Source organism: Lissotriton vulgaris, unplaced genomic scaffold (genome assembly GCF_964263255.1).
Source record: "Lissotriton vulgaris unplaced genomic scaffold, aLisVul1.2 SCAFFOLD_828, whole genome shotgun sequence".
NCBI classification, from domain to species: Eukaryota; Metazoa; Chordata; class Amphibia; order Caudata; family Salamandridae; genus Lissotriton; species Lissotriton vulgaris.
Window position 1 is genome coordinate 807,298 of NW_028251635.1, and position 25,567 is coordinate 832,864.

The 25,567-nt window shown below is 50.7% G+C and overlaps 1 protein-coding gene across 1 annotated transcript in view; it reads left to right on the forward strand.

The window, feature by feature from the left end:
- LOC147662823 (SWI/SNF-related matrix-associated actin-dependent regulator of chromatin subfamily A member 4) overlaps positions 1 to 25,567 on the forward strand; it is a gene marked incomplete at its 3' end in the record, with an annotated part of 317,340 nt that overhangs the window by 239,239 nt on the left and 52,534 nt on the right. The window contains exon 22 of the mRNA XM_086950887.1: positions 953 to 1,039. Within this exon, the coding sequence (XP_086807013.1) occupies positions 953 to 1,039 (87 nt within the window). The remainder of the gene's footprint in view (positions 1 to 952; positions 1,040 to 25,567) is intronic.

Sequence of the window (25,567 nt, forward strand, 5' to 3'; positions counted from 1 at the left end):
GAAAATAAAGATTATATAATAATCGGACTCTTTAAGAGACAACATTTTAGTTCCTTTAAATGAAGGAAGGATTTGAGAATAATGGAAAAGGATAAACAAACATGACACAAAAACAAGAAAAAAATAATCCGAAGATGGCCCCCAAAGGTGGGAGCTTCCAGGGGAAGCACGCCGATGTCACAGGAGGACACCAAATAGTGGGATGTCGACGCCCACCTGGGCTAGGGGGAAAAAAATAAGATTCCAGACCCAACCACTAGACAGCGGAATAATGCACAGCATAGTGAATCCAGAAAGTCTTCAAGCTGCAAAACGACACGAACAGGTCATTCCCTGGTGTTCCTAGAGGAACACTTATTCTGGAAACCTTCTTGTTTTAGGACAGAAGTGTAGGTAGTGGTGACATATCTGGCCACAACCGTTCAAGGATCAAAACAATGCTTTCTGCCTGCCAATATATTAGCACAGTAGTGGGCGGGGATAACATCAGCTGGTTTACTGAAGAACATGTGCACCTTGTAGCCCCATGCCTCTTGAACTATCTTCCAAGATATAACCAGTTCTTGCGATTGTGGATTTTCATAGATACCAGCTTAATATATCTGTTAAGATGTGGCTTAATTGTCGTCTGTGTGTGATCATTGGCAAATTATTTCTGTTTTATTTCAATTCTTGTGTCTTTAAATTTGGGATCACCCTAAATCTATTCATATATGTAACATGCTCTCTGTGTGTATTTGGGCTTTTAAATTGCAGCTCAGGATTTTGAACAAGTTTTTATTTAATTATTCGGTTGTGCACTGTAAATTAAGGTTGCTGAGTTGTTCTTGATGCTTTCCAGTTGAGGGTTGAAGTACCTCTTTCACACCTGCCCTAGGTGTCCCAGTCTTTATAGTAACTGAAACTTCCCAAGCTCAGCCATCATTTTGGCCTTTTTGTATGTTTCCAATAGGGCAAAGGAGGTACGAAGACCTTGATGAACACTATCATGCAGCTGAGAAAGATTTGCAATCACCCCTACATGTTCCAGCACATAGAGGTATGTAATGCTTTCACAACATCCCAGGTAGACGTTTTTCAGGTGCTCTTGTAGCGAAAGAACATGCAGGATGTTGGATAGGGGACGGTGATTCAAGTTCAGTTGCAACACATTCAGTTGCTTGGGCAGTAGTGTTGTACCTCCTGTGGCAGCATATTCTCCAGTGTGTTTATCATCGCCAGATCATGAGTGTTAAATATGTTCTTAACGTTGGCGTATATTGCATTGGCAGAAGGATTTTACACATGCAAAAATGGGAGATACGCTTATGTTTTAAGAGTTTCCTTTCCTGTAATAAATATTCTTCATCTTGAATGACTCCTTCCAAACAGTAAATTATTGACTTTTTAATGTTTATATTGTACAAAAATTACTAAGAACTCTTCATCGCTTAACAAAAAATAAAATTGGGGTACATATGTTAAAGTAGCAACCATGTTACAGTGCATCATACACCTCAGAACCACATCAGAAATGATGTACACAAGAGGAAAAGGGTAAAACAAGGTAAGCAATACACACAGAGAGATGGGAGACCCAGTTATTTGTGACAGTGTCTATCATGCCTGTATCCGAGACAATATACACCTGTGGCATGCTTCATCATTGGACCAACATTGAACCTGCTTATTTTGTTTTACTATTTAATTGCACAGAAAATTAGCAATTGCAAAAAGCAGGGTAAAAACAAGGTCCTGAGGAAAGCCTACTCACACGTTATGGGCTATATAAAGGCTGAAACATGTCAACCAGTCGGATGCCTGGGAACATTAATTCCTAAAAGCATCACACTAATCTATTGTAACTTAGCCCTAGACCCCAGAATAATTCATTTGTTGCAAAGGATTTAAAGGTTGTTTTAACACACTCACTAAACCAGCCTTTCCTCCTCCACAACCCATGCGTCGACCTATGGGGGCTCCCCAGTCGACAGAAGGCTCAAAAACGACGCTGGTCCTGGTCGACTACGTCGATGTCGAAACCAGGTATGGCGACTATGTGCTCCCCTTCGACTCAGGGCTCTGAGTCTAAACGATGTCGAAGATCAGCGTCAAGGGGACGGACTTCGAGACCTCGGCCGAGGTCGGCGTCAAGGATATCCCTGTCAACGTCGACACATCATCGCCATCGATCTGTGTCTAGGAGATTTCTGCGCTCGCCGTCAAGGCGGCACTGCCGCTCATCGTCGACGTTGACGCGCAGATCGCCGTCGCAGAGAAGATTGACATCACGGAGAACGTCGCCGTCGAGGAGACGGTCGACGTCAAGGAGAAGATCGACGTCAACACGAATTTTTAAGTCGAGGAGGTACCATCGTAGCTCGACGTCAGGAGACTAGTCGCCATCTCTGGTCAGCCTCTCCACGTCCGCAAGTTCCAGATTGCGACGGCGTCTGCGTTCGCCATCGAGGGGCACCACTTCCAGGGCTGCCTCTACGAGGCCAGCCCACAAGCGTAGGAGGGTAATATCTACCTCTGACTCTGAGTATTCCAGGACCTATTCTCCAACTAGGACACCAGAACCTGCTCAGCCTGTGGCTCAACGTCAGTCGCCTCTGCGGCCCAGGTCGCCTACGTCGCCGCAGCCTCCTCCTCCGCCACCACCTCCGCCTTCTCCTCCGCCATCACCTCCACCTTCTCCTCCGCCACCACCTTCTCCTCCGCCTCCTCCTCCACCTCCGCCTCCTCCTCAGCCTCTGACTGCTCCACCTGTGCCAGTGGTCCTGGTGGAACCACGAAGGCCAAGATCACGATCCCAGTCGAGGCATTGCTCTCGCAGCCGGCACCGTTCTTCTACAAGGTCTCGCCGACGACGACGTCATGAGAGATCATGTTCCCGATATACTAGGGACACGGAATCCGCTAGTGGGGGAAGATACTCGCCATCACTGTCAGACTCTCCACCTCCGAGAATGTCACCTGTCGATGACATTTCCACGTTTCAGGAGATTCTTGTAAGGGGAGCGACAAAACTGGGCATTGCGCTGTCTGTGCCTGCTCCTACTACATCAGTGATCTTTGAAACACTACAGCGGAAGCAAGCCTCCCGTCCTTTGCTTCCTTTTGTACCCGGACTAGAGGAACCAGCGATGGAATTGTTCCTGACACCTACCTCGGTGACATCGGCTCTTTCGAGGCTCCAGAAGAAGTACCGTCCCCCGGACTCAGACCCTGCATTTGTTCTGGCGGACCTCCCTCCCGGATTCAGTCATCGTCATGGCTGCAAAGAAGCAGCATGCTACGGCTCCTTCGACCACAGTCCCTCTGGACAAGGAAAGCCGTAAGCTTGATTCTGCAGGGAGGAAAGTCTGCACACTGTAGCCATTTCGATGAAGCCGGCGAGCTCTTTTGCCCTCCTGCGCCGTTACGACTGTTCCTTGTCGGAGTATCTTCACCAGTTCATGGACCTCCTACCAAGGGACAAACGTGAGGATTTCCAGGAGGTACTCCACGAGGGACTGGTGGTCTCCAAACAGATTATCAGCGCGGCTGCGGACACCTCTCTCCTTGCAGCCCATGGGTATTGCCATGGTGTTACTCTGCGATGCCATTCGTGGTTGCGTCTCACCTTCTTGAAACCGGAGGCCCAGAAGCGCATCGCAAATCTCCTGTTCTCGGGTGCCACCCTCTTTGGTTCCCATGCGGGCGAGGAGATGGCCCGGATGAAGGCTGAGGTTGAAACCCTCACGCCGTTGGCTTGGAAAAGCCTAAGGAGCAACACAGGAATTTCCGCCCTTTACAACAGCGTTATTCTTCTTCACTGTTCAAGCGCGGGTAGGGCCGTCAGTCTGAGCAGCAGCAGCAGGAGTTTCAACGGCAACCGTTTCGAGACGTCAGAGAGGCAGGGCTAACCAGCAGTCAACACCGGGGAGCAAGGCCCCCACTGGTTCTAAGACCTGAGGTGTTACTTCCCCCTCTTCTGTTGCCCACTCCGGTGGGGGGAAGCATTCAAAATTATCTGGCAGAGTGGAGAAAGATAATCAGGAAAACTGAGTGCTGAATATTGTTCGCAATGGGTACTGTATACGTTTCACCAACCCTCCTCCATCGATACCACCAGTTCGCTCACAACACCTATTTCGCGAACTTCAGGTGTAGGACGATACACTGTTAAGAAAAAGGGCAAAATAACTGATTCCTATTACTCAGCGGGGACAAGGTCTATATACCAGGTTCTTTCTCATACGCAAGAAGGAAAACGAATTTAGACCCGTTCTCGATTTGCGACAAGCGAACAAATGGATCCGCAGAGAAAAGTTCTGCATGTTATCCCTGCACCAGATCTACCCTCAGCTGCATCAAGGAGACTAGCTATGCGCAAGAGACCTGAAAGACGCATACTTTCATGTGCCCATAGCAAGGAAACATTTAAAGTTCCTACGGTTCCTGGTCGGCACCAATCACTACCAATGTACAGTGCTTCCATTCGGCCTGAAGTCTGCGTCCAGGACCTTTTCAAAATGCATGGCGGTGGTTGCAGCATATCTACGGAAGAACAAGGTGTTTCGTCTATCTGTACCTGGATGACTGGTTGATCAAAGCTGCCACGTTTCAGGAGGCACAACTGCATTTCAACAAGACGGCCGTTCTGCTGAATCTCTTGGGTCTTCACATCAATCTATCAAAGTCTGTCCCAACTCCTGTTCAGTGTCTGCAGTACCTGGGAGCCTCCCTTGATACACGCAAGGCAAGCGTGTGTCCTTCGGAGGAGCAACGCTTATCAATCCTTCGGAAGGCTCAGGCTCGCATGTCCGTTCCCTCTCAGACGGTGAGGACGGTGTCTTCTCTCCTGGGCTCCATGGCTTCTTGTATCTTCGATACCATGTCGTGTATAAATTATAAAGACAAAGGTCACCCTTACATTGAACCCAACAGGTGATCATATAAGGATGCCCATCAGTCACCACACGAAACCGCCCTTCACCATTTAGGTTCCTTTTCTAAGACCACTGGTGGTGTCATCTATTATCTTTCTCATGGGGGGCTATGATTGTAAAAACCAACCCAAGATCAGATAGATTAACGTGGCCTTGTTCCTCAACTGGGACGATGTTACAGAAGGGGGGGGACTGATGTCGTAGTGCAAAAATAATGAAAAAACAGGAAAAAGTGTGTGGGATAAAATTGGATGAGAAGGTGCTGAAAGTAACTTTATTCTGTTGCAACCCACTTTACCAATATTAAAAAGTAGATAGAGACAACCAAATTATTCTTGGGTCATCTGAATGAGTTTAAAGGGTCAACATGTTTCAGCAATAATAGACACAAATTGTCATTGCTTTCGTCAGGACCTACAATAATCTGTTTGCTACTACGAAATAGTGTTTGAAAAAAGACAAACGTGCTCAAAATTATAAGTAAATATGAAAACCGATACTCAGATCACCTGTATCCACTAGATGTCTGTATCGGTGACTACACATTTCCAAGTGGGAGATTGCCCGCTTGGAGGATGTATGGACCTCACCCCACCTGGCCACGGCTCAGGGTAAAGGGGAAGCACCGCTCTGTCCGTCGATACTTCGTCTCGGCATCCGAGCCGAGGTTCATCTAGTGGATACAGGTGATCTGAGTATCGGTTTAATAGATGACACCACCAGTGGTCTTAGAAAAGGAACCCAAATGATGAAGGGCGGTTTCGTGTGGTGACTGATGGGCATCCTTATATGATCACCTGTTGGGTTCAATGTAAGGGTGACCTTTGTCTTTATAATTTATAATTTATACACGACATGGTATTGGAGTCCTCTGTAGTCGCTCATCCGGCGTTCTTGTTAGTCCAGACCCTCTGACACTTCGTGTTTTGCAGTGCTGGTGGGGCCGTATCAGAGTGTGGTCTTTAAATCCCCTTATGACCCTCCTTACATGTTTATTGTTGCTTCTTGTATCTTCCTCACTCCACATGCACGCCTCCTCATGCTGCCTCTGCAGGAATGTCTGGAGGATCATTGGGACCAGAAACTAGGAAGCTGGGAGGACAGGATTCAGCTGTCGCAGCATGCCGTCCAGTCCATGCAGTGGTGGTGTTCGCCTCACAATCTCCTCCGAGGGATTCCGTTCTACAAAGAGATACCGGTTCAGAACATTGTGACAGATGCGTCTTTCCACGGCTTGGGAGCGCATTCAGATCACCTTCAAATACAGGGCACGTGGTCCCAGATGGAGACCATGTATCACATCAACTTCTTGGAATTTCGAGCTGTTCACTTAGCGCTGAAAGCCTTCCAACCGTCCTTTCGAACCAGTTTCCTGCTCGTACAGACGGACAACACAACAACAATGTACAATCTAAACAAGCAGTGGGGCTCAAGATAGAGCACATTGTCTCGGGAAGCGCAGATTTGCACTCGCCTGTTTGGCGATAAGGCTGGAGTATTTTAAGGACTCGAGGGCCATGGCCAAGTCCTTGGGTCTGTCTGCAAAGAGCCCGGCCACTCCTGGTTTTCGTTCCTTTCATGGCCAGGGCAGGGGCACCCAGGCACGCTCCTTCAGCAAGCCTGTGCAGAACCAGCCTCAGCGTGGCCGTAGACGCGGCTTCCGCAGAGGCAGGTCAGGGAATCAGCGTGGGGCTCAGTCCACCTCCGCCCCTGCTGCTTCTGCCTCCAAACCTTCCTAATCCGAGCTTTGTGGAGCACCCCACACCGATGGAAGGCAGTATCCGCCACCACCTCCCCCACTGGCGCGATATCACATCGGACAAGTGGGTGTTGCAGATCATCCGCGAGGGTTACTCCCTTCCCTTTCAGTCCTTCTCTCCAGCTATGCCACCTCGGTGCCACCGCATGTCGGGTTGATCACTTGGTGCTTCTCCAGTGGGAATTCACGGCCCTCTTGGCCAAGGGGGCCGTCAAGTGCGTTCCCCGACTGGAAGTAGGGAGTGGTTGTTATTCCCACTACTTTCCTGTCCCCAAGAAGGACACGGGGGGCCTGCGCCCCATCTTGGACCTTCGGAACGTCAATCGCTTCCTCCGGAAGGAGAAATTCAAAATGCTGACTCTGGCTCACGTCCTTGTTGCCCTCGACCCTGGAGACTGGATGGTAGGGTTGGACTTGCAGGACACATATTTTCACATTCCCGTCCTGCCGGCCCACAGGCGTTACTTGTGGTTCACGGTAGGCCAGGAGCATTTTCAGTTTTCCTTGCTCCCCTTCGGCCTTAGCAGCACCCCTCTGGTGTTCACAAAAGTGATTGCGGTGGTCGCAGCTCACCTGCGCATGTCAGGGGTGTCAGTCTTCCCCTACCTCGATGACTGGTTGTTGAAGTCGGGCTCACCCCAAGCAGTCGTCACCCACCTTCAGACTACGGCCGACCTCCTGCACTTGCTGGGGTTTTCCATCAATGTGCCGAAGTCGCACCAGAGTCCCTCCCAGAAGCTTCCCTTCATCGTAGCGTTTCTGAATTTGACACTGTTTCGGATTTATCCTTCCGAGCAGTGGGTCCGGGATATTCAGGCTATGATTCCGCTCTTTCAGCCTCTATCCCGGGTTTCACTCAGGATGACCCTCCGGCTTCTGGGCCTGATGGTCTCTTGCATCCTGCTAGTGACGCATGCAAGATGGCATATGCGGGCTCTGCAGTGGGACCTGAAGTTCCTGTGGGCACAGCATCAGGGCAACCTGTCAGATCACGTCCAGATCTCGGAGAGCGCTCCACGACAGTTGCAGTGGTGGCTCACGAATCGCGATTGTGTCAGTGGCAGATCCCTCTCCCTTCCCTAACCAGAGAACACAGTGGTGACGGATGCATCCCTCCTGGGATGGGGAGGCCACATGGGAGAGGCGGAGATCAGAGGCCTCTGGTCTCCTGCGGAGTCCCGGCTCCATATCAACCTTCTGGAGCTGCAGGCGATCTGGCTTACACTGAAGGCATCCCTTCCCTCTGTCCGGGGATGTGTAGTGCAGGAGTTCACGGACAACACCACTGCCATGTGGTATTGGAACAAACAGGGCGGGGTGGGGTCATGGACCCTATGTCAGGAGGCTTTGCGCCTCTGGACATGGCTGGAACATAAAGGCATTACCTTGGTGGTTCAACACCTGGCAGGTTCTCTGAACGCCAGGGTGGACAAACTCAGCCGCCGGTGCATGGTGGATCACGAATGGCGTCTGAACTCTGACATGGCGCAAGGTCTCTTTCTGCAGTGGGGAGAGCCTTGGTTAGATCTATTCGCCACCGAAGAGAATGCTCAATGTAATCGGTTCTGCACGTTGGAATTTCCAAGGCTGCACTCGCTCGGCGACGCTTTTCGTCACAAGTGGAGCTGCGGTCTATTGCATGCCTTTCCGCCTATACCACTTCTTCTTAGAGTGCTGAAGAAGATCAGGCACGACCGGGCCCAAGTCATTCTTGTGGCTCCGGACTGGGTTCGAAGAGTTTGGTATCCCGAGCTACTCAGTATAAGCATCGATCCCCCAATCCATCTGCCTCTTTGGGAGGATCTTCTGTCGCAGAAGCAGGGGACGGTCCTCCACCCAAACCTGTCCAGCCTCCACCTCCATGCTTGGAGATTGAGCAGCGACAATTGACACCTTTCAATCTTCCTCCCGAGGTCTGTGATGTCATTCTGGCAGCCAGGCGTCCCTCCACCAAAACGGTATACACCTGCAGGTGAAACAGATTTGTGGCATGGTGCACAGCGAAGGCTGTGGATCCCCTTTCTGCCCCTCTTTCTGAGGTTCTTCTGTTGCTTCTCTCTCTGGCCCAGCAGGGCTCTGCTCTGGACACTATCAAAGGTTATCTTTCGGCCATCTCTGCCTTTCTACGGCTTCTATATCAGCCTCCTCTTTTTAAGTCCCCGGTTGTTAACCGTTTTCTGAAAGGCATTATGCACGTTTCCACCTGTGCCCTTCATCATGCCTAGGTGGGACTTGAATCTTGTCTTGACTTTTCTGATGTGCGCTACCTTTGAGCCCCTTCATAACTGTCCCTTACATCCTCTCACTCTAAAGACGGATTTCCTGGTTGCTATCACCTCTGCCAGAAGAGTGAGTGAGTTCCAGGCTCTTTCTTCTAAACCTCCTTTCCTTTCTGTTCATCCGGACAAGGTGGTTCTGAGGACTCGTCCTTCTTTCTTGCCAAAGGTTGTCACGCCCTTCCACATCGGACAGACCATCACTTTGCCCACCTTCTTTCCGCCTCCACATCCTTCAAGGGAAGAGGAGATGCTCCACCTTCTGGACCCAAAACATGCGCTCGCATTCTATCTGCAGCGTACACATCAGTTCTGGGTGGATGATCAACTCTTTGTTGGCTACGTAGGCACCAAAAAACGTCGGCCGGTGCACAAACGGACCATCTCCCGGTGGGTCGTTCTGTGCATCAAAGCATGTTACTCCTAGGCCAAGAAGGAGCCTTCTGTGGGCTGCCCATTCGACCAGGTCAACAGCAGCCACTTCTGCCTTGGGACGCGGTGTCCCCCTGCAGGATATTTGTCAGGCAGCTACGTGGGCCTCGCTGCACACGTTTACCAAGCACTACTGCCTTGACAGTCAGGTCCGGAGAGACAGCTTCTTTGGCCGTTCTGTGCTCCATGACTTTCTGGTGTAATCTGTTCGCAGACCGACCACCGGGGTTGGTATTGCTGGGGTATCTATTTTAAGGTAAGGAATCTATCACTAACGTGTCTCTTTCAGATGCACAAGTTACTTGTGTAACAATATATCTGTAAGAGACATTAGTTAGTAATAGATTCCTTACCGCCCGCCCATCCTACCCGTCTGCGAACTGGTTACTAGGGTTAAGGTCATCCCCCTGTTAGAGCCCTAGTTTTATGCACCAATTGTTATTCTCTTGCATGGCTCTCCGTTTCGGCACGGAATAGTTGTGTACAGAACTGACATCAGCACGCATGTGTGGCTCCTAAGTACCCTCTGTGACGTCAACTTGGTGCCTACGACGTCAGTGACGGACGCGTAACCGCAGGACGCCACCTACTGGCGTGCCGAGGTACTGCTAAGCAGAAAATATTTCCGGATCCAGCCGGACGCTTGAGGATATTCTAAGGTAAGGAATCTTTCACTTACTAATGTCTCTTAAAGATATATCGTTACACAAGTAAGTAACTTGTGCACCTAGGGAATACCCACTCACACTCCTACAGAGCACCTAACAGATGCGTGCGTTGTTTATATACATTGATGCTATGTGTGTCTCCTGTCTTATTGACCTTTCTTGTCTCTAAAATGTAAAGCGCTCTGATACCCCTGGGTCCAGCCAGCGCTATATAAAACCTCTAAAATAAATAAATAAATAAATAAATAAATAAATCCACCCTCACACACTCCGAGTCACTCTCCTTACCTCACAAATCTACTATGCCCCATCCTCCCGTACACTCAGAGCATCATGGGAGCTGCATCCCTTCAGACTCAAAGGGCACCCACCCTTCCATACCCATAGAAAAGCCACTCTTGCAAACCCAGAGACCCACCCTCACACATGCCCATGACAACCACTCTTAGGCCTAAGGAGAGACCACTTACTAAACAGTTACCCAACTCCTTCCATACCACGCACTCCCAAACACCTGCAAAGCTATCAGACACACAAATAGAAATAACACTCGCACACTACAGGGATCACCCTCCTCCCACCTTTCTATAACTGCAAAGCATCCCGATCACAAGACCAGCCCGTTTACATCCCCGCAGAGTACACTATAATTCCCACCACTCGCCTCAACGTCCTGGCAACCAGGTAATCCATATCTTCGGACACCCGCAGGGGCACTCTGGAAAAAGTAGGCTCACACAACATTGTGTCCCCACACACCTGTGCAGTGCACAACACACACCTGCATGATGGATACATTCCCGTTTGTTTCAGTCGAAGCCCTGAACAAAAAGCTCTTGTGCATGGCATAGGTGCACACTGAAGACGGTGTAGTTGGACAGGAAGTCACTTGCCTGTGCATTGTAGACACACACTGCAAATCACACTACTGAAGAAATAGCGACACCATTGCAGTGCATCACGTACCTGTATAACCAGTTCAAAAAACAGCACTCAATCACTCACACCTACACAGCGTGGTCCCACAACTACACAGCCATCACACACACACACCTGTAAAGTGTAATGCACACCAGTGCAGTGTAGCCACAAGTCTTCAAAATTCTGGCATTGAAATCTCACACCTAATACCCATACATTTCTGCAATAATAACACGCATGCACAGTACAAGTAGTCTTGTCTCTGGGGCGTGTCCTAGACTCCTGGTTGCCAATAGAATATGCTGCCACAGTTACAAACACAGCCAACACACTCTTGCAAAACCTGGGGGGCAGTCTACGCGTGAACCTCTCCCTCCCATCACCTACCCACACAGCAGAGCTTCTTCTAAATGTGTTCTTTCCTCTCCTGCTCCGACAGCCCGTTCAGCCAATCAGATCTCTCCAGGAGCATCACTCTTTTAAAGGTGAGGCACCAGGATGAGCTAGAGGGGCGATTGATCAGCTGCCCAGCCATGGTTCTTGCGCCCGGTCATTAAAGAGCATGCTGGGAAACAGGCAAGCCGGGTGGGCGCAACAAAGCGCAAGACTGTGCAGGGATGACTGACCAGAAGTCCAAGGAGGCTGTGGGAATCTTGTGCATGGGTGATCCAGCTGCCCATTTCCCCGCGGATCATCTTCTGGAGATCCTCCATCAGGGTTCTATTGGTAGGGAGCTGCAGCTTCCCTTCGAGGGTTCGCTCCATTCTTCTCTTCTGGGGTCTTGTGGCTGCCCGCCACAGGGGCCGCCCGCCACGGGGGACCCGGTGCCCCAACACCTTCTGCACCGCCACCATCCGGTGCCGCGTGACCCTGAGTATCTTTCCCTCCACCCTTCTACCAGGGGCCCTCTTTTGCAGAATGCCGCCCCCTCTGTGCCACCGTTGTTGTCTCCCCTGTCGCGGGAGGCCCACTGGCTTGACTCCTGGGGGCGTAATGTGTTCGCCTCCACCAGTGCGGGCTCTTAACACTCTGTGTTTTGGCTAGGGCCACTTCTTGCTTGTGAGACTAGGCGGAGTCCCTTATGTCTGCCTCTTCTCTGGAGGGTGCCTGTGTTGATTTGTTGCACCATGTGTTGATGGGTGGTAGCTGGCGGCGTTTATTCTTTGCTCCGCCCTGGACATCTCAGAGGTTCTTGGTCGTGCCATGGCTTCTTCTGTAGCACTTCGTCGACATGCCTGGCTTTGGGACAGTGTGTTCCCGGAGAACGTTCGAGAACGGCTGATGGACCTTCCTTTCGATTATGGTCTTTTGTTCCAAGCCTCTGCAGACTCGGCCATTCAGAGGTTCTTGGCGGGGCTTCGGCCTTCTCCTCCTCCTCCTCCTCAAGGACCTGTGAGTTGATCTGGTTTTCGGGAGGTGTTCTTCCGTTGGGGCGGGTCGCCCCAGTTGTGTGATCTGTTTGATAACTGTGCATTCAAGTCCTTTTTCTTTGGACTATGGTGCTGTTGGCCGGCCCTTTTTTTAAATGTTTTTTTTGGCTTTTGCTAAGCCATGTTGGGCCTGAGACTAGGCCTTTTGTTATTCTTATTGGCTGATTGGCAAGCCGCCTGCGGGTTCTCCGCAGGTCTTTCTGTTGTTCTCTGCTGCAGAATGTTTTTTCCTAAGAGGTTTCCCATGTCTTGGAACGTGACATGCCCTATGTGGGGTAATGGTAGCTATTATATAGCTCTGTTATGTGCTGGGGAGGTGTGGTCGCCTTTCGGGCCTCTGGTCTCCTTGGCGTACCGAATGTTGCAGGTGCAATCCTCTTGCTGATAGTTTTGGATTGGCTTGAGTTGTGCACTGGGCTGTTTTTCTCCGGGGTCGCTGTGTTGTTGGCCTGGTCTGGCCTGCTGTCTGCGGCCTTGCGTCATGGCTCTGCCTAGTTCCTCTTCTTTTTGGGCTGTGTGTGTGGACTCCTCCCTTGGGAATGTGACAGGGCCCTTCTTGGCCTTCCTGGTCTCTGTCTTCGGCTGGCGTCTGCCTTGCCCTGAGTGCACCGTTCTGTGGTGTTGTCTGCGTCTGGCCGCGCATGCCGGTGCCGACCTACTGTTTTATGCACCATTGTGCCTTCTGGCACTTTAGTGGGACAGTCCTCCTTGCCTTGTCTGCTTCTTCCAGTGGGCCCTGCCTTCAGTTCTGCCTCTCCTCCCTAGGGGTTGAGCTGGTCCTTGAGTTCCTTGTCCCTGTTTGGGCGCAGTTTGTCCCTGCAGGATGTTGGGCGGGTCTCCTTCGGTGTCCTTGGGCTACCCTTTCTGCTTCCGCCTGCCTTATTGTTGAAGGTGCCGTTTTGTCTGGCCTGTTGCCTTCTGGCTGTGTTAGGCTTGCCTGCCCTCTTCACTGGGTGTGTTCCTGGTGGTGGTGGGAGGGGGGGGGGGGTGGTTTGCCTTTGCTCTACCTCTTCTCCTTGGAGGTCCCTAGGATGCTCTTCTGCCTAGGTGCTCCTCTTCCTTGTTTGGGCCTTGAGGCTTCTGGGGGAGGTTCTTGATACCTTGAATGGGTGTGCTGCGCTCTGGCATCCTTTCTCCTTGCCCTCGTTCCTCCAGGCTGCCTCTTCTCTTGTCCTCCCGCATCCCCTCTGGGGTTGGTGGTCTTCTTGATGCAGGGGTTCCCCTTGCCTGGGGGGTACAGGACTCTTTTAAATGTGGGCCTCTTTCCCTGTGGTATCCTCTATTATGTCCAGGCTGGTGGGGTCTTCTCCCAGACCCTCCTTCCCCTTGGGTATGGCTAGGGTATCTATTCTACGTTAAGGAATCTGTGGCTAATAGTCTCTATCAGATGTACGAGTTACTTACCTTCGGTAATGATGTATCTGGTAGAGACGATTCTAGCTGCAGATTCCTTCACGGCCCGCCCTTCCTCCCCGTTCTGCGAGGACCTTTGGCTTGGTCTTCTGCATTCACCTCCCTGTGGGTGGCTATGTCTTCAGTGAGTGCATTCTGTCACACTTTCTGACAGGATGTTCGTCCTGTTTATTTGTTCCTGTCCTCCCTTTTTGGCACTTTGGAGGATAGGTTTATAGTTACTTCTGTGCCCTTGTGCTCTAATTGCCCCAGGTTGGTGCCTACCTTCTACCCCCCCTTTCATTTCTAGGGGTTCTGGCCCCTTTGCTATCTTCTAGGTTGGGGTCTTTTGGCCGGGCCTCTGCCCCTGTTCCTTATGGAGGTTGTCACATTCTGTGATGGGGCTGTCTTGGAGTCTTGTTGTGCCTTGTTTGTCGCGGACTGGTTCCCCTTCATTGTTATTTGTTGGGGTTGTAGTCCTGCTGCATGTTATCATGACGTTTTTTCATATATTCTTTGTCTCCAGGGAGGGCTATCTCCGTACTGGCAGGGTTGATGTTCAGGGCTGTGCTCTGTGTTTTTTTTCCCTGCTTTTGGGTGCTGCAGTGTCTGGCACTGCACCTTATGGTTCCTCACCATTCCTTTTGCTCTTTTGCACACTGTTCCTATACTCTCACAGTTTTGTCTGATGGCTCCGTGTTGTGGTGCGGAAAAGTTCTCCGAAGAAAACTGATGTAGGCGGGCCGGCGTGGGACTTATGTGATCTTTCTGACATCACGTACGCGGACAACGCCAGGGTGGAGTCGCGTGATGCTGTCCCCTCGGCGCGCAGGGATGCTGTGGCAAAAAAAAATCCGGATCCAGTCTCACGCCTGGGGATGATCTACGTTGAGGAATCTGCGTCTAGAATAGTCTCTACCAGATACATCGTTACCGTAGGTAAGTAACTCATACACCAGGGTCAAGCTGGCGGACAATCACGTCCGTGAGTAATGCACAGGGGCAGGGTATTGCAGGGGTCCACGTGAGGTATCTGTGAGTAAAGGGAGGGCATTAGAGCACGTCATATGATATATTTGTGGGCACACCTTCAAAACTTTGCTTTGAGAATACGATGGTGAAAGAAAGGGAGTTTTGTCCCGATAGCCTGTTGGACAAAGAAATATTATAATTATAACTTGGGGCGGGTTGGGAATCATAAAAAACAGAAATTAATGTATCCTTTTAACATAGGGCGCCAGGGTGGAGCCAACACACTTACAGAGGCAGCCATCTAGACTTGCCACCAGGCAGGCAGCGGCCTTATCGTTGTCATTAAATATGAGGCAGGGTGTGGCACGCCACACACTCCAGGCATGTTGAGGGGAGCTGGCTGTGTTTACACGCTGGGCTGTAGTGAGTTCAGGGAGGCTGGCAGAAAGGGTTGTCGTGCTGGAGCATGGCGAAGCTAGTAGCGAAAAGGGCCCAGGGGTTAAGTTTTGCAGCGTGAATCTTTCTGGATTCACTATGCTGTGCATTATTCCGCGGTCTAGTGGTTGCGTTCGGAATCATAGTCTTTTCTTTGTTTTATTTTTTTTCCAGTGACGTCTGCACGCTTCCTGCGGAAGCTCCCACCCTTGGGCGCCATCTTCAGATTCTTTTTTCCGCGGTTGGGTCTGGATCGTTCCCGAGAGGGCTCCAGACCTTTCTGGAGAAAGAAGACACCAAAAGCCTTTTTTGGACGAAAAAAGATTGGAAAAGACGACGAGAGCCTACACCATCGAAAAGGGCGACGAAGGAACAGGGGAACTTCCAGAACTTAGACGTCCATCGGAGAATGTGCGCTCAGGGGGCCCCCTGAACGCAGGAGATGGACAACACACCATTCAAATTCTGCCGTAACTGCCACCACAAGTACGTGCAGAAGGACCAGCACCCGGTTTGTAACCTCTGCCTACCGGTCGACCACGAGAGCAAGGACTGCAACGCCTGCTCCGCCTTCACACCAAAAACCCTTCAAGTGAGAGCGAGGCAGAGGATGGCCAACGCCAGCATGCAGGGCAAGGGCCAGCTACCATCCCTTCAAGACCTGGGGCTCTCAAGAGACAAAGAGGACAACGTCGCCGGTGAAGACGACGACTACACGGCTGTAGAGACCGATAAGAAGATTCCTAAAAAGGTAGGAGACTCGATGGCCCCTAAAGCCCCGAAGGACACTCGACAGTCTGACCCAGACTCTCGAAAAAACGAGAGCAAGTCCTCGAAAGCGCTGACGCCGAAAGTTTCGGCGTCCACAGCTACATACAGGGCCAGCGGACCCTCAGCGTGGGACTCCCAGGCGCCGAAAGCTGGAGAACAACAAAAGTTGTCGAAAAACGCCCCCGAAAAGGAACGTTCGACGTCGAAAGAAAAGGACCCGAACAGCACTTCGGCGTCGTTAAAAGACCCGAAAACCAGCTCGGCGCTGAAAGTCGCCCCGACGCCGACCAATCTCTCGAAGAGAGCGGCCGATCCATTCGACGCCGAACGCGCCGCCGAAATGGAAAAGAAAAAGACGGCTCGAAGCCGAAATAGAGAACATCCTGCAGCGCAAAAAAGAATAAGACACCAGGATGAAGGACTTCTTAATCCCGACGAAACCAAGACCACAGGTTGTCGAGATAACCGAGGAAGAGGACTACGACGTCGAAGGACAGTCGGGAAGCCTGGAGGGGCTGGTAGATCCAGAAGAAGAAGCCTCCTACTACGAGGAGGAGGGGGATGACGACCAGAGGACAATCCTGGGCTCTGCATCCTCAGAGACAGAAGACATAGAGTGGCAAGACCTCTGCACCGAGAGTCCGGAGGATAATGTGGACATGTATCCTTCGAGACCCTCGCCACCTGATGACATTGGGGTTTACAACAGTCATCAGCAACAGCCTTCGGGGTAAAACTCGACGAGGAAAAGCAGAAGGCAGATTTCCTCCTAGAAACACTGCTCCCAACACAAACTAGGAGCCAGTAGCTGCCGATGCTCGACAGCGTCCAGGCACAGGGGAGAGAGGCTTTCAAGGAGCCTGCAACTTGCAAAGCCATCACACCCAGGACGGAGAAGAAGTACAAACATTCCTCCAAGGACCCGCCCTGCATTCAGGGATCAGTCATGGCGGACTCCATCATTACAGCTACTGCAAGGAAGAGGGCTAACGTGCCAACAACTTCAGGGCCACCCCCAGACAAGGAAAGCAGAAGGATGGACCTGACAGGGAGAAAGATCGAACGGAATGCCGCAATGCACTGGCGCATGGCAAATTCCAACGCACTGCTCAACAGGCACCAGTACCAGATCTTAGACAAACTGGGCCAGTTACTCAAACACCTCCCTGAAGAACACCAGCAAAGGGCTGCGCCTCTTATGGAAGAGGGGAAAAATGTGGCAAATTCTTGCCTCCAAACTGCCTTGGACGGGGCAGACACGTCCCGCAGACTCATGATGATGGGCATCACGGAAAGAAGGCAAGCCTGGCTCAGGATTTCAGGCTTCAAGCCGGAAGTGCAACACAGCATCCTGAACACCCCGTTCAACGGAGAGACACTGTTCGGTGCTCCAGTGGATGAGAAGCTCACCCAACTGAAGAAAGATAACGAGACTGCAAGATGCATGGGGGCCTTGCAATTCAGAGGGACAAAGAGGGGCACCCCGTCACGAAGACCTAACGGGAGGGGAGGAAGCAAGCCAGGAACATCGCACCAGGTGTTCCAGCAGTCCCACCAGTCCGACACCCAGACACTGCAAGGGCAACAAAAACAACCCTGGCAGTACCAACAAAGAGGCCAGTCCTTTCGCGGGAGAGGGAATGGACGTGGCCAAAATAGAAGAGGGGGTCAAAAACCCACCTCTAAGTGACTTTGTCACGCGACAGGTGCCCACCCATGCAAAAACTCCCAGGGTGGAGCACGGATACAACAACAAGGGGGTACACGAGCTAAACATCTGCGAACATGTAACACCGTGGGAGGAAGAATAAACCTTTTCTTCCAGGAGTGGAAGAAAATAACTACAGACAAGTGGGTACTCAACATCATACAGTTCGGGTACTACATAGACTTGGAAAGGAGACCACCAAACAGAAACCGAAAGGAAGGGCGCTAGCAAGGAAAGAGCTAGAACTACTTCAAGAGGAAGCAAAAGAACTCCTGCAAAAACAGGCTATCGAATCAGTACCTTACAAATAAAGGAACAAGGGAGTGTACTCAACCTACTTCCTGGTACCAAAGGTAGACGAGACAATGAGACCCATCCTGGACCTGAGGTTCTTAAACAAGAACATAAGAACACAAAAATTCAAGATGACGTCCCTACAAGAGGTACTGCCTCAATTACAAGGCGGAGACTTCATGGTCACCATAGACCTCAAGGATGCCTACCTGCACATCCCAATGAACAGGGGGCACAAGCATCTACTCAGATTTATCATCAACAAAGACCACTACCAGTTCACAACCCTGGAGTTCGGACTAAAATCGGCGCCAAGGGTCGTCACAAAGTGCCTCGCAGCAGTCTCAGCACACCTAAGAAGGGAGGGGATACACGTATACCCTTACCTAGACGACTGGCTAGTAAAAGCAAGTTCATACAAGACGTGCAAGCTGCACGCACAAAGAGTGACAGACACACTGATGGGCCTAGTATTCTCCATCCACTGGGGGAAATCCTCAATGAAACCGGAACAAGTAAAACTCTTCTTGGGAGCACAGATCAACACCTTACAGAACAAGGTGTTCCCCAGCGAGAAGAGAACACTAGCGCTGCTGAAGGAGACACGGCTCTACCAGAAGGGGCGAGCTCTGACAGTGAGGATGGCGAGCAAAGTCATGGGCTTGATGGCGTCATGCACACATCTAGTGCCAAATGTACGGCTGCACATGAGTGTGAGAAGTTGGCCTGGTATATGATCACTATTCTAGTGAACACCTTGCACCAGTCCAAACAACCCTTATGGTGATGGTTGTAAAGTCAACCTTATAGACCAGCTATCCTAGAGGTAGCGTGGACAGAACAGTCTTAGGCTAAAAGACTCTTGAGGCGTGTAAAGCCAGCTGTTTTACCATATGTAACCCCTTGAATACCAGATGAAAGGACACCACACAGCATATATATAAAATATATATGTATTTATTCACTAACACACTCCTCTGAACTCTTTATCAGATCAGAGGCAAAAGCACATAACAAGTTACACTTAGGAATACTTTAAAAAGCACAATTTACAGTTAGGCCCTAGGGGCGCGTAAAACCATATACTAAGTAAGTGGTATAAGAACCACGACTTGGGAAAGGAAGTGGCCTAGGGCCTAGGGAATCGCTGGGGCTACACTATCTGACCCTTAGGTTAGGAGTAGGAGGCCCACAGGCGGCGCGTGCAGTGTCAGTACACTCACGCAAGAGTCAATAGAAAGTCAATAGGAACTTAAAAGGTAAGTAAAGAAGGATTTAGGACACTTCCGGTCTAGCTAGGAGGAAACAACTAAAACCTAGACACTTGGATAGTCAATACCCTTGGGAGCACCGAAGTACTCACGTTACCTCACCCACAGGAAGCGGGTGCATAGGTATGAAGATGTGTCGGGTTTCGCCGTTGAAGCCTATGGAGCCTTGGAGAAAAGATGCTGCAGGCGACCAGGAGGAAGATGTCCGGGTGGATCCAAGGGTGGATCGAGGATGAAGAAGACCTGAAAGCAGAGGGGACAGAGTCTAGGTCACTAGCCAGTGACCGGGTGGAACCAGGAAGGAACCAGGAAGGAACCAGACGTCGTCGAGGAGCAATCAGGTGCTGTCGTAAAGCTTGTTGTTGCAGCCACGCGGACCAGGAGGCGTCTAGGACGACCAGGTGCTGGAGAGGAGCTATCCCACGAAGGTTCTCGCAGATGGAGGGGTCGGCTTCAAGATCGGAGCCAACAAGCCTAAGCAAAGGCAACCCACACAGGATACACAAAGAGCTTCTGGTGCAGACCCGGAGGGTCTGAGATACTTCACCTCTTCAGGGAGGCAAGGGCCAGTTTGGAGCAACCAGACCAGCGATGGATTTGTCAAAGGATCGTCGCCACAGGGCTACTAGCCAACTGGCCAGCAACCGGACAACGCGTCAAGCAGAACTCAAGCAGAAGGGCCCCACGCAGATCTCGTGGAGTGTGGAAGGCTGATCTTCGGTGCAGGTGGAGCTCGGGGTCGGGGTGTCTCAGTCCCCAGTGCACAGCTTCGAGGATGCCTCAGGAGCTGCGCTGTTAGCAAGTTGAAGACTTTCCAAGTTGCCTGGTTCCACGGGTTCCGACGCCTTCCACGGGGCTCAGCTGTGCAGGAGTCGTGCAGTGGGGTCAGAGAGGTCCGCGAGTCAAGGTCTTGTCAGGCTCTGTACCGTGGGAACGGGGACAAAGCAAGCCGTCGAGTTGCTGGATGGTGCCTGGTTACCCAGGGTGGTCACTCCTTGGCCACAAGGGAGATTCTTCAGTCTTCAGCTCAGGTGAATGTCGAAGGGTCCAGAGTTTCGGTTCAAATCGATTCCAGGATTAATCTAAAGTCTTCTGGGTCAGCTCCTACCTTTATACAACTAAAGGGAGCTGGTTGGGTCACTAGGTCCTTCCTATGGGTGGGACCAGGAAGGGGGGTGGTTACACCCCCTTTCCTTTGTGCAATTTCGTGCCAGAGCTGGGGCTGGAGTACCCCAGCAACCGGTTTGAACTGAGGTATGCATGGAGCACCTAGAGTGCTCCAGGCAGTGTCTGATTCTATTCAGCCCTCCCTGTCCCAATACACATCCTCCTGTCTGGGGTGGTGCTCGCACCTCCCCAAGCAGGAAACCTATTGTCCAAACCTCAGTGACTGGAAGGACTCCCAGCAGCAGGAGGTCAGACTTGTGTCTGTGGCAGCATCATCCATTTTGTGATGCTGGGGCTCTGGTTAACTTTAACCGGGATAGTCAGAACTTACATGTCTTCTCCCTCTAGAAGGGTGGAATGCTACCCCCGTCGCCAGAATTGGCGAGGGGGTAGTATTCCAAAGCGTATGACAACTTACATGACATGTTTGTCTAAAGCCAAACCAAAGTTAGCATTTAGCCGCGAGGTTCATAATGCACTTAAGAGTATATGGTATGGCAATATCATAGAACAGCTATAAGGACATGGTTCCGAAAGCTACAGACAGGCTCAGCTCGTGCTAGAGCACCATCTCACACATAACCAAGCACTCTGCCTCCAGGTTACTATGTGTCTATATGTAAGTAGGTATAGGAATACTACACCTAAGCAAGGGGTGATTACACGACCTTGCCCCAGCTGAGTGATCAGCCAGTTGTGTCTATTTGAGTGGCCAGCCAGGGGTGGCATAATACATGCTGCAGCCCCTGGTAGGCCTTGGTTACACCTGTGCTCTGAGTACCTATGGTACACTTCTACAGGGGCTGACAAGGTGAACCAATTCCAAATTGTGGATGTAGCTAGAGTACATGGTAAATTTAGAGAGAGTGCATCTGGGCTGTGGGTCTGATTAGCAGGCCCACAGCCACATCGAAGTCGAAAACCAGTAAAGCAAAAGCAAAAAGTGGGGGTTACCATAGGAAGCAGACCCTACTCTCCTACACAACCCCCCCCCCCCCAACTTAGGGACATTAAACTAACCTTGACCTATTGAGTCCTCATGTTCTAAGTGGAAATATCTGGAGAGTCCATCTGCATTGGCATGGTCAGTCCCAGGTCTATGTTCCACTGTAAAGTCCATCCCCTTTAGGGAAATGGACCACCTAAGAAGTTTGGTATTTTCACCCTTCATCTGATTTAACCATAGGAGGGGCTTGTGGTCTGTCTGAATCTTGAAGTGAGTGCCAAACAAGTATGGCCTCAGCTTCTTCAGGGCCCAAACCACAGCAAAGGCCTCCTTCTCTATAGCTGACCAACGTTTCTCTCTAGGGGTCAGCCTTCTGCTTATGAAAGCAATGGGCTGGTCTTGACCATCTTTATTCAGTTGTGAAAGTACAGCTCCCACACCCAACTCAGAAGCAACTGTTTGGACTATGAACTCTTTGGAGTAATCTGGACTTGTCAGAATAGGGGCGCAGTATCCATGGCCTGCTTCAGGTCATCAAATGCCTTTTGACAGCTAACTGTCCACTGAACTTTCTTTTTAGCATCTTTTTGGAAGTGAGGTCATTCAGTGGTGTCACAATGGACCCATAATTTTTCACAAACTTGCTGTAGTACCCAGACAGGCCCAAGAAAGCTCTGAACTGTGTCTGGAGGAGTCCAGTCTCTGATGGTCTGCATCTTACTCTCCAGTGGTTGAACCTGACCCCCACCTACCAGGTGGCCCAGGTACATAACCTTGCTCTGCCCTATCTGGCACTTTTTAGCCTTGATAGTGAGGCCTGCCTTTTGCAGAGCCTCTAAAACATTCCTCAGGTGGACCCGGTGATCCTCCCAGGAGGAGCTAAAGACAGCAATATCATCTAGATAAGCTGCACAATAGTCTTCCAGTCCTGTGAGAACTTGATTCACCAACCTTTGGAAAGTGGCAGGTGCATTCTTCAAACCAAAGGGCATTACCACAAATTAATAATGTCCTCCTGGGGGTCGAAAATGCTGTCTTGGCTTTTGCATCCTCAGCTAATATGATTTGCCAGTAGCCTGCTGTCTGGTCAAATGTGCTCAAGAACTTGGCAGAAGCCAATCTATCAATGAGCTCATCTGCCCTGGGGATGGGGTGGGCATCTGTCCTAGTGACAGCATTGAGACCTTCGTAGTCCACACAAAACCTCATCTCTCTCTTACCATCTTGGGTGTGAGGTTTTGGCACCAGGACTACTGGACTGGCCCAAGGGCTCTCTGAGGGCTCAATAACTCCCAGCTCCAACATCTTTTGGACCTCTGTCCTTATGTAGTCCCTGACATGGCCAGGTTGCCTGTAGATCTTACTCTTGACAGGCAGACTGTCACCAGTGTCCACCTCATGGGTGCACCAGCTTGTCTGACGGGGTCAGAGAAAACAAATGTCTGAAGGACTGCAGAGCTTGTCTACAATCCTGTTGCTAATGGTCAGAGAGGCTGTCTGAAAAGACCACTCCATCCACTGAGCCATCATCAGGGTTTTGAGTAAGCAGGTCTGGGAGAGGGTCACTCTCTTCCTCCTGCCCCTCATCTGTAGCATGAGCAAGCCCATGTCTGCCCTGTCGACAAATGCTTTAAGTCTGTTGACATGAAGCACCCTGTGGGGGCTTCTGGGAGTCCCAAAGTCCACCAAGTAGGTGACTTCTCCCTTCTGTTCAGCTATTGTATGGGGTCCAGACCATTTGTCCTGGAGTGCTGCTGGGGCCACTGGCTCCAACACCCATACCTTCTGTCCTGGCTGGTACACAGTCAGTACAGCATTTTGGTCATGCCAAGCTTTTTGTAATTCTTGGCTGGCCTCAAGGTTTTTGGAAGCCTTCTCCATGTACTCGGCCATCCTGGAGCGGAGACCAAGTACATAGTCCACTATGTCATGTTTAGGCTTTTTGAGAGGTAACTCCCATCCTTCCTTCACAAGACATAGGGGTCCCCTTACAGGATGACCAAACAAAAGCTCAAAAGGGCTGTAGCCAACCCCCTTTTGTGGGACCTCTCTGTAAGCAAACAGAAGACAGGGTAAAAGGATGTCCCATCTTCGCCTCAGCTTTTCAGGTAACCCTTTTATCATCCCTTTGAGGGTCTTGTTGAATCTCTCCACAAGCCCATTACACTGTGGGTGATAGGAGGCGGTGAAGTTATAGTTCACACCATACTCCTTCCACATTGCAGTTAAATATCCTGACATGAAGTTTGCACCTCTGTCAGAGACAACCTCCTTTGGAAACCCCACTCTGGAGAAAACTCCAAGTAGGGCCCTAGCCACAACAGGAGCTGTTGTGGCCCTCAGGGGAATAGCTTCTGGATACCTGGTGGCATGATCCACTACCACCAGTATAAATCTGTGCCCAGATGCTGTTTGGGGGTCCATTGGTCCTACAATGTCTATCCCCAATCTTTCAAAGGGTACCCCCACCACAGGTAGTGGTATGAGGGGGGCCTTTGTGTGCCACCTGATTTGCCACTGGCTTGGCAGGTAACACAGGAGCGACAAAACTCCTTTGTATCTTCTGACATATGGGGCCAGTGAAAGTGAGGGACAAGCCTGTCCCAAGTCTTGTTCTGGCCCAGGTGTCCTGCTAAGGGAATATCATGGGCCAAGGTAAGAAGGAATCCCCTAAATTGCAGAGGTATGACTTACCTCCTGGAAGCACCAGGCTTGGGGTCTCTAGCCTCTGAATAAAGGAGCCCCTCATCCCAATACACTTTATGGGTACCTTGAGCATTCCCAGCAGCCTCAGCAGCAGCTTGCTGTCTGAGGGGTTCAAGAGAGGAACAATCTAATTGTACCTGCCTCAGATCTGCCCTGGAAGGCCCCCCTGTCCCAAAAAACTCAACCTGATCAGGTTCAAGAAGTTCTAGGACAGTTCCTTCTTGGATCTCAGAATCATCCTCCTGGGAGGGCTGATCCTCAACCTGAGGCAGAGGTGAAGGCACAGCCTTAACCCTCTTGCTCTTTCTCTTGGGTGGTGTCAGGACATGTGCTGATATTCCCAGCATTTCTGCATGGATCCTATACTCCACCTCAGACCAAACTGAGGTTTCAAGATCATTTCCCAACAGACACTCTACTGGAAGGTCTGAACTCACAACAAACTTTCTTGAGGCCAGTTACCCCTCCCCAGGAGAAGTTCGCAACTGCCACACTATGGTAAGTAGTGGCATTGCTAGCATTGGTCACTAAGTACTTCTCACCTAGTATGATCTGTTCAAGGTCCACAAAGTTAGGTGTCACCATGGTGATACTGGCACATGTGTCCATGTAGTGCTGAGCCTTCTTGTCTTTTATAAAAGGTGTCTGTCTGTACTTGCTCAGATTACTGGGACTTACTGCAGAGGACATTGCTATGTCCCCATCACAGACAAGAACAGCCTGAGTTGGTACTCTGACTAGGCCAGAGTCCATCTCAGTTCCCAGGGTCAACCCTACTACACCCTTTTGCTGGGAACCACCACTAACAGCTGGACTAGGGGGAACAGTTGCCTTAGGGGCAATGGTGGTTGGTGCAGTGCCCTTCTTGGTGCACTCACTAAACCAGTGAGAGACTGACTTACAGTATCCACACCAGGGCTTCTTTTTGCTTTCTTGTTTCTGTTTGTTCTTTTTGGAGCCACCCTCCCCCTGTGCCTTTTGGGGACCTGGTGAGGACTTGTGGTCTTTTTGTTTCTGCTCATTACCCTTCTGGTCTGCCTTTTTCTGATCACCCCCCTGGTTCTGGTTTTCCTGCTTAATCCTGGTTCTGACCCATTTGTCTGCCTTCTTTCCCAATTCTTGGGGAGAGGTCAGATCAGAGTCAATCCGGTATTGATGCACTAACTGGTTATGACAATTGTTAAGTATTTGCTCTCTCATGATCAAATTATACAATCCTGTATAGTCCTTAACTTCACTTCCCAATAACCAGCCTCCCAGAGCCTTAGTGGCACAATCAACAAAATCAGTCCATTCCTGAGTCTGTGTCTTCTGGGTATCCCTGAACAACAACCTATATTGTTCAGTGGTTAGGCCAAACCCATCAATCAGAGCACTCTTCAGGACAGAGTAGTTGTTGGCATCCTCGTCACTAACTGCGAGGAGCTTGTCGCTACCTTTTTCTGAACAGGAGAGCCATAAGATTGCTGCCCACTGACTTTGGGGTACCTGCTGTACTTTGCA